At 39.3% G+C, this 9,659-nt stretch overlaps 1 protein-coding gene across 1 annotated transcript in view; it reads right to left on the bottom strand.

Moving 5' to 3' along the window:
* The window catches only part of CENPU (centromere protein U), a 10,739-nt gene extending 1,285 nt beyond the window's left edge, over window positions 1-9,454 (bottom strand). Inside the window, 9 exon segments of the mRNA XM_010133283.1 lie at window positions 379-440; window positions 1,716-1,763; window positions 2,744-2,822; window positions 3,215-3,332; window positions 4,348-4,420; window positions 5,490-5,580; window positions 6,748-6,853; window positions 8,291-8,405; window positions 9,404-9,454. Coding sequence (XP_010131585.1) covers window positions 379-440; window positions 1,716-1,763; window positions 2,744-2,822; window positions 3,215-3,332; window positions 4,348-4,420; window positions 5,490-5,580; window positions 6,748-6,853; window positions 8,291-8,405; window positions 9,404-9,454 — 743 coding nt within the window.
* Between the last annotated feature and the right edge of the window lie 205 nt (window positions 9,455-9,659).

Here is a 9,659-nt window from a genome sequence, read left to right on the forward strand (position 1 = left end):
CCTGCCCAATGGCAGCAGTGAAATACATTCTCCCACTTTAAAACCAAGAACCCCTCTGCATTACCTCTGTAAATGTATGGATTCATTGACTTTGCAATTCCAACTGTAATCAGTGGTTTTCTTGTGGACACATGGTCTGAAACACCACCCCAGGACCTAGTCAGCCAAGAGAACCTGCAGGAATGACTATCCAGGCAACCGCAATACAGGAAGGAGAGGTTATTGTGAGCTTTTGTAAAAACAGAAAGCAACACAGAACAGAAGCAGAGTTCCATCAAAATAAAATGAACAGAAAAACGGTTACTTTCACTTCTGAGTTACAAAATACCAGATTCCTTAAGTTCTTCAGGCTATTACTGTGCATCATGAGAAACATACCCAATAAGCTCTTCTCTGAGTTGGAACAGTCGCTGCCTTTTCTTTTTGATGTCTGTTATTATCTGAAACAAGTAGTGAGGAAAGGCTTTGAAATGGTTTCTGTAACTTCAAAGACAACTCAAATTTCACTGGCTTTTTTTTCTGTGAGGTTTTATGCTTCTGATTCTGGCATGGAAGATTTCAAGGTACCAGACCTTAAAAATGGTCATATTTTACATTTGTATTTTAAACACTTTAAAATGTCAAACTCTCATCTCCATCTAAACTTTCTCTTAAGGAACACTGGATTTACAAGCATTCAAAAGGAGTCTGTGACATTTTGAATTCAAACATGACCAACTCTAGCAGGTTTCTGTTTGTTTTAAAAACGCAGACTAATACGAGTCTATGTTCAGTATGATTGCCATAACTAAGGAGCTAAGCATAATTACCCTTTAGCACAACATCCCATTAAAAAAAAAAAACCAACAAAAAACTAATAAAAAAATTTAAATTTAGCAACTACAAGCCTGATTTTAAACAAATGTGTAAGAGGCAAAATAAGGGTAACTGAGTGGCTGTGAATGCCAGATGCGTATTAAATTTTCAATTTCTGGGCAGGGTACCCTACCATATCACCTCAAATTAATGAGACTTTAGCATATTAATCACTACCTCCCAGAATAAGCTTTCTGTTGACCTCACTTGTTAAAAGCTATTTTGTCATGGAAAAGTTTGCAGAACATGTTAATCTGGGCAGAAAGCCTCTGGCAGACAGCACCTGACTGCTCTTAAACATCTCTGCTGTAGGGCATTCACCTCTCCTGATGAAACCACTGCAACGTTATTCTGCTCTTACACTAGCTCCTCCTCCTGTCACCATTCCCGTTGCATTTTCAGTCCCTTACTACTTGCTCTGAATGAGCAGAGGAACAAAGTTTTACACATATTTAGGGAATGCAGCTCCCTTACGACTTCTCTCCTTTAAACTAAGCAATCCCATTCTATCCACACAGGTCACCATCTTTGCTGCTCTCCTAGATTTTATATTCTTCTCTGGTTCTTGCAAGTTAGCTCTCAGTATTTAATTTGCTCTCCAGAGCTCATTAAAAAAAGGTAATTCACATGCCCAGATTCCTACACATCCTAATGTATACCAGTATACATATGGAGTTTGCAATCCATCCTATTTACTCAGATCTTTTCCAAAAGCCTCTGGTGGTTCCCTATCCTCTATTTGTGTAGTTGATCCTCTAGTACTGTACACTTTTTTTGTGAATTATTTTATTTCTTCTAGTCCTTGAAATTTCAATGCCCACCTCTGTATGCTGTACAATCTAATGATAGTATGTATTTACCTTAGCATTTTTTTTCTTCATATTCTTTAATTCCTGGACTTCTGCTATCTGCGAAGGAAAAGAAGAATTACAGATTGACTGTGGATCTTGACTTCATCTCTATCCTTCTAAAAAACATGGTTACAAGAATTACTTCAGAATAACATAAAAAGATGTTTAAAAATCCCAACACTGGTTCAAAGGAGGATTTCAGGTATATCAGTTGTGCGTTCTCTCCTCTCTCCTCATGTCAGAGAAGACCACTAGACAAAATTTGTCACCTTGCACCCCTTGGTGCAAGTCATACTCCTTGTACCAATTAGTGTAACACTACCTATCTTCATTTTTCTGTAACTTTTATGTAAAACATATAAATCTAGTAATTTTAAAACTCGCTCATTCTAATGAATCACTTAAAACTATAGCTTTAGTACTTATCCGTTGTACTTATCGCAACTCCTACAGAGTTCTGAGTTTATTTTACCTGTAATTAGTGAGAAGAAATCTTAGTCTTCCAAGCTAACAAGCTTTTTACAGAGAGGTTCAAACTGTTATTTAAAAAAGGATTATTTTCCTTGAACTATGTTAGAGACTTTAGTCAGGCCTATACACAAGAGTCATTGAGACACAGTACAAAGGTTAAATCATCAACCTTTTAAAACTCTAGTCTGCGAGCTTTTAGAACAGTGTTTACTACATAATGCTTTAGATACATGTTTACTACATAATGCTTTAGATATGACAAACACTGCGGGATTATTAGATGCTTCCCTGCTCTCAAACAGTGACAATTTGGCAATGTACCTGCATGGCAGCAGTGCTGTGTCTAAAGGCAATTCTCATGAGCCAGCACAGAGGCAGCAAATCATAACCTGCACACAATGAACTGTGTTCTTGTATTACTTATCCTGACAAGAGACTAGAAAATTTAAAGTACCCTAAAATAGATATGTAAAGGACCATATAAATCCACAGGCATTTTGACCACAATGTAATATACAGCTCTATAGCCACTACCACAAAATTGATTTTATTTATAGTGTACTTACAAGATCGGTGATTTGGTCCTTGAAAGCAGAACAGAAGCCACTGATAGCTTTTCTGCAAACGTCTGATTCTACGCTTTGCCTGGGAGAAGTCAGAGGGACAAAACACAACTCATTTGTTTTCGCAAAGGAGGAATCTCATCCAAAACCAGTCCTTTGAGTAATGAGTAAAACCCAGCGTTAAGCAGCCAGGCAACTGCAGATCTTTCATGTACTAGCAATAGCTTAATTTCTACTTTGAAAAATGTCAGCTGAGGTGTTTTGGGTTTTTGTTTAGAAAAATATCAGATCTGTGGAGACCACCTCAAGATCACATATGGAAAAATATATCACAGAAACCCAATGATCATTAAGATAACACCAGAACAAAACCATGCAACACTGCACTTCCCAAAGGACAGCCCATTAGCAAAAACACAGGTAATTTGGTTTTCAAACTTTGAGTATTCATCCATAGGAAAGCAGAAGATTTACCTGTAATTTGCCGCTATCTTCTCAAATTCATCCAGAACAACATCCAGTTCTGTAATATCTCTAGGAGACCTCTTCAGCTCTTTGGGACACCAAACTTGTACAGAACATGGGCTATCCACTGAAACCACAGAATAAAGTTAAGCATTGCATAACTCAGGATGCGTTCTAAAATAATAGAAAAGTTATTGTGCCCACCATTACAATAACCATCTAAAATCTGAATATTTTAATATGAAGCATAAGAAGAGGGATACGTGGGTTATTTCATCTGTCTTTGGCTGAGCAACTATGACAGATTTATCTGGAAACAATTCAGAATTTTGGATTATTAACCGTATCCACTTTAGTTCTTACTCTTCATCATTTCAAGCAAGTCCAGGAGCATAAACTAACTGATAAACTACACAGTGCACTGTAGATACAGCTGTTGGTGCTGTAAAAACTATTAGCCTGTGTTTGGGCAACCTGCATTCCTCAAAGAATCATGAGTTGTTCTATTTGTATTAATACCATATACGCTTCCAAAAAAAGGCTATATACAAATATGTTTCTTTAAACTTTACAATAGTATTATTAACTTAATTCCACAAAAAGTTAAACCATGTTTCTTCACACACGCCCAGATGTAAATCTAGTACTTGAATGTGACAGGGTACACTCCAAAGGAAGCAGGATGACACCTGGGAAACAGTTTCTCTCTTCTAAAAGATGCCACTGTCTTGAAGCTCCCCATCTCAAAGATCTTTATACTAACGGCTGTCAGTAAGGGGCACTCCAAGTTCTGCCCCACAGCTGGTGCTCCAAGCTGCCAGAACAAGGGTACGTACCAAAGTGTCTCACAGCTCCACAACCATGGATCCAGGCTTTCCTCCAAAGGGAACCATGCTTTACCCCTTCAGGGGAGTAATAGGCAAGTCCAGGGATGCAAACCATGGGGATCAGAACTGTGTGGCACATCAGCCCCTCAATTTAACCACTGCTTGAGAGTGTCTATACCAAAACAGAAACTAAAACCTCCCATTTCTAGAAGCACTACGTTGCTACACAGCAGAGACAAAAACCAGTGAGTTACGGAAAAGCATTTATCTTGAATGAGGAAAAGCTATAGGGGAATTTTGAAAAGTGTACTTTACCAGATGGATCTGATGCATTCTCCTCTGAAGGCCGCTTCTTTTTTGCCTAGAAATGAGAAGTATTCAGAGCCTGCTGTGGTATAAAAAGCAGAATAATTTCCAGTAAACCCCCTAGGTTTACTCATTTAAAATTCTGAGAGATCACAATTAGGCCGAATGCAGGAAAGCATTTTCCGTCTGAAATTTCAGTAACGGTTACAGCACAGTGATCATACTGCGGAGGGACCGCAGCTGCCTGACCACACTGACCAACTGACACGTCAGCCACTGGCTGTGCAGCAGGAGCAGAAACATTTTAAGGAGCACACGGACCCTTGGGTCAGCATAGTCATCAGCCAGTATCAACAGTTCTCTGGTCAAGAGGACCTGCTCACGTTCCCTTTCACCTAATGTTCTGTCCCGGTTCTGTCTCTACTTTGACTACATTGTGACACCAACGGCTCTTCTACAGGTGTGCTGCATAGATGCAGTTTACTGATGAATGACTAACACTCTGGACTGCATCTTACAACACAATTTTCAACAATTCCAGTACATTTTAATATGCAAACGACTGCATAGCTTCTTTCACTGCAGGCCTACTTTCTCAAGTCTGCAGAGAGTTAACTTCCTCTGTATGTCTGGAAGCTAAGGGGGCCAAAAGCATTTTCCGCTAATTGTGGTCTAAGTGTGGAAAAACACTCATTCAAAAAGGAGTCAATTTTGTTTAATTCTAATATATATTCCAAATTAATTTTATCAATAAAAACCTCAATTCTCTCACGTTTTACTCCAATACTGAGAAAGTACAAAGGACTTATAGTCCATTTACTACGCCATTCTTTAAGAACATATATGCCCGATATGAAGAAGATACTTAGAGAAAAGAACATAATCCCAAATGAGCAAGAGAATGGGCTACAGGGTCCAGGAACACCTGCCTATCATATCCCCCACTGACATGATGCCTCTCGCTTTAAGCATTTCAGGTCACCATCTCACAGAAATACTTCCAAGATTAATTATTTCAGATACAATTAAGTACTAAGGCAGCACTAAGAAACAAACAAAAGGTCTTCCTCTGGCCCTGCTCTCATACAGGCATGGCATGAAGCAAGTTAAAATCAAACTGATTAATAATTGCAATGCAACTTTTTCTGTACCACGTTCTCCTGAAGGGGTTCATCCTCACGATCAGCTGTGTTCAACTTCTGAACATCACCATCAGATGTTTTTGAGTGATGCCTTTTTTTACTTGGAAAAGAAAAAAATCCACATGTAAACCAACTGCACACTGAGAAAGAACAATCTTCGATCACAAACAACAAAATCTTGTATTTTGGGGAACATTTTATACTGTCGTGTCATTTAGTTTGTGTTTCCTAAATAGACTACATAAAAAGTTGCAAATGGCAAATAAAGGCAACAGAATCTTCATCCCTCAAGAGCAACCCTCACGACCAGTTAGAAATCCATTACTGACCACTGGGTACTGACACATTGTACTGAGCAGAAACTTCAAAAGAGACACAAAAATACTAGTGAGGATATTTTAACAACCCCCTGCAACACTACAGGCTTGCGGAAGAGTGGCTGGAAAACTGCCCAGCAGAAAAGGACCTGGGGGTGTCAGTTGACAGCCGACTGGATATGATCCAGCAGTGTGCTCAGGTGGCCAAGAAGGACAACAGCATACTGGCTTGTATCAGAAACAGTGTGGCCAGTAGGGACTAGGGAAGTGATCATCTGCCTCTACTCAACACTGGGGAGGCTGCATCTTGAATACTGTGTCCAGTGCGGGAGCCCTCATTACAAGGATATCAAGGTGCTGGAGTGTGTCCAGAGAAGGGCAATGAAGCTGGTGAAGGGTCTAGAGAATAAGACCTATGAGGAGTGGCTGAGGGAACTGGGGTTGTTCAGCCTGGAGAAAAGGAGGCTCCAGGGAGACCTTATTGCTCTCTACAACTCCCCAAAATGAGGTTGTAGCAAGGTGGGGGTCAGTCTGTTCTTCCAAGTAACAACTGACAGGACAAGCGGAAATGGCCTCAAGTTGCCCCAACGGAGGTTTAGGTTGGACACTAAGAAAAAATTCTTTACAGAGAGGGATGTGAAGCACTGGAACAGACTGCCCAGGGCAGTGGTGGAGTCCTCATCCTTGGAGGTGTTTAAAAGCTGTGTATATGTGGTGCTGAGGGACTTGGCAGTACTGGGTTAATGGTTGGACTTGATGATCTTAAAGGTCTCTGCCAACCAAAACATGATTCTTTTCTACATTCCTCAACCTTACTTACTTTCGGTTTCTCATCTGGGAAACTTTAAGTTAAATCATCTGTTTAATAAGCGGCTAGGGAAACATGACAAATGGAACATTTTTCTCATTTTATCTAAAAATCTAAAGAATAAATTAAATGCTGGCAAGACCTTCTTTCTGTGTTTTTCCTTTGCGGTGCTGAAACATGAGCTAGTGACTCATTTTCTGAATGTTCCTCTCCATAGGCATCCACAGCAGTACTGTGCAAAGGGTGATCTATCAAGAACAGAAAACAAGCTGTGTGAAAATTCTTCCCCACTGTTCGGGCAAAGAGTGTGGACATGCTAGCGCTGCCTGCCACTAAGCATTTAGTTAGAATATTTGTATTAGCGAACAAACCACAAAGGAAGTCTTGTTAAAAGTCTTATTTGAGGATGAGGAAAAAAACACATACAGTGAAAAGCTTCACAGTTTCTGTACTCATCCACCAGCTATTTCTTTACAGACCAAAACTAAGGGTGCAGGAAAGCTCAGCACGTACTTACGGCATATAGCAAGCAAAACATTTTGTACAGTTTGTGTTTAAAGGCTCTCTTTTCGTTATGGCATACATCAATCTTCTACACATTTAAACAATTACTTTCTAAATTTTACCTTTTTTAACATACAGATTTTTAGCTGCTTTATTGGATGCTATGAGGCAGCAATTACAGCTGCTACAGAACATTTGTAAATACGGAATTCCTGAAGGTAGCCACCAAAATGGATTAGAACTCTCAGGACTTTAAGGTTTTAGTACGCTTTCCATAATATAGGCTTCTTCTTTTAAGCACAGTGCCACGAAAAGTTAGTGTTAGCTTACATTCATGTTAGCAGGCATCCTTTTTACAGTTTTAATCCATACCACAGAAGTGAGGAAAAGAAGAGCTTTTCATTTTCCAGCCTTTCCCTTATGACAACCCTTTGGTGATATTCAGTGATGTTTCTAGCAGCTACATGTGTATTTCTGTAATTTTATTAAACTATTAGAGCTGAGGAACAGCTCTTAGCATTTCCTCTATGACTTCTAATTACACAGTTTTTCAAATGTTTTTCTTACAGACATCGACATATAGGAGCTATATATATTTAATAACACAGGAGACACAGGGGCACCTATTCCATCTAAATTGATTCTCTTTACAGTATACTGAAGCCTCGTTGCACAAGTCCCATACAGAGCGTGAAAGTGGTTTTAATGCTTCACCAAAAATTGTTTTTAATGTTTTTAATGACGTTACTTCTTTAAGTAGCATTTGAAAGTGGCAGAACATCCCTGTGAATGTCTAAGTTTGCTGGAATGAGTACTTTTACAGTAGAAAAAATTTTACGTCATAATTGGTGTAATTTAGCAGAGAATAACTTCAGATATTGAACTCTCATTTTAAAATGTAAATCCTTACACAACTGCAGCGTTACATTTTGTGAAATTCTACCACTCAGACTGTAAAACTTGAATAGCCGGTATTTTTCCATTGACTTTTCCTCGAGCGTATTACAGCATTACTGTCGTTACTTCCCAAATGACAGAAAATAACACCACTCTAAAGAAAACCTCTACCTCTCCTGCCCGTAACTTCCTTTGGCAAAGAAACAATACCTTTTCCTAGATAAGCACTGACAGATTTTGCCCATGAAAATCATACATTAAATGACAGTCGAGGTAATACTAACCAAAGGATTCATCAAGCTCCTCAAGCTGATTTGCTTCCACTACCTTCAATATCCTTGAGACATCTGGTTCCTCAAGTGGAAGTACCTTCCGAGGATGGGAGTTGCCTTTCTGTTCCTGGATAGGCATGACATTAACAGCTAGTTCACCCAGCTTTTTGCGTGTAAAACAGATGAAGTATGACAATGAATTTCAAGGAAGTTTGACTAGAAGAACATTTAACTGGGACCATATTGACCACTGAGCTATGATACAGAGGATGTGACGCATGTCGTTTTCCCTCAGGCTATAGGGTATTTTTCCCCTAAGAAAAGCGATGGTGTAAAACTGACGCAGGCTGCTATTTGATACTATACTGGAGTGCAACCTTTGTCTTATTCTATAGAACTAAGTGTATAAGCTTAGAAATCTTTTAACAGTCTAATAGTTGGTTTATATGATCTGTGGTCTTTCTCTTTACAGGCATTAAAATATTTCTTCTTTCATCTCCGTATTACATAGATTTCCATCCTTGGCCAATATAATTATTTTCACTTTAAAAAAATTTGAAAAGCTTATAGAGTTAGGTTCTTATAAGAAGTGAAATTTATAAATCATGCATTACACAGACATTTGTGTAAAGCAGAAGAGTAGAGGGGAAAAGCACTAGTTGATCAAATATTTATAAATGTGTCATTCACACTGTAAGTGCAGGAGTGAATTTCCTCCCTTATTTGTGTGTGTGCACGGAATAAGCAGGAAACACTGACTTCCAGAGCTTTTAGCTTTACCAGCACTTAGCAGTGCCTCACAATTTTGTTACGTTACCAAACCACGCAAGTTTTGTTATGGTACCAAACATACAGACATCAAGACTACAAGCTGTTCTCTTTAATTTTACAAAGCTGTTTTCAAATTTTGCCCGTTTGGAAGCTAACAGCCCATCCTGCCTGGTAATCTACTAAAAGAAAAAAACCTGGAAATCCCACGCACCCCAAACGTGTACCAGTAGGGGCTTCACAGCACAGTTCCCAGCAAAGCTCCGCACTATCCCCTTCTGAAGCCAATGCCATGTAAGTACAACAAGACCACAAGACACTTGCTGTTTTAATTCTGCTCGGCCTACCAAAACTTACCTTTAATTTATTTCCAGAACGATTCCTCTTAATTTTCTTCTGTGAGGACATTTCACTGTTCAGTTTATGCTACTAAATATACGACTGAGGATAAAGTCACTGAAAAATTGTCCCCGGTACCAAATCGCTTTCTCTGTCTCAGTACCTGGGAGAGAATGGGAAATGCTTGTTAATTCAAGGCATTACGCGTAACTCGCTGTAAGAGCAGCACAGCTCGCTGCGTGAGAGGAGCCCGGCGCCTGCCGCAGCACGGGTG

The sequence above is a fragment of the Buceros rhinoceros genome, unplaced genomic scaffold (assembly GCF_000710305.1).
Source record: "Buceros rhinoceros silvestris isolate BGI_N320 unplaced genomic scaffold, ASM71030v1 scaffold10103, whole genome shotgun sequence".
In the NCBI taxonomy this organism is placed as follows: Eukaryota; Metazoa; Chordata; class Aves; order Bucerotiformes; family Bucerotidae; genus Buceros; species Buceros rhinoceros.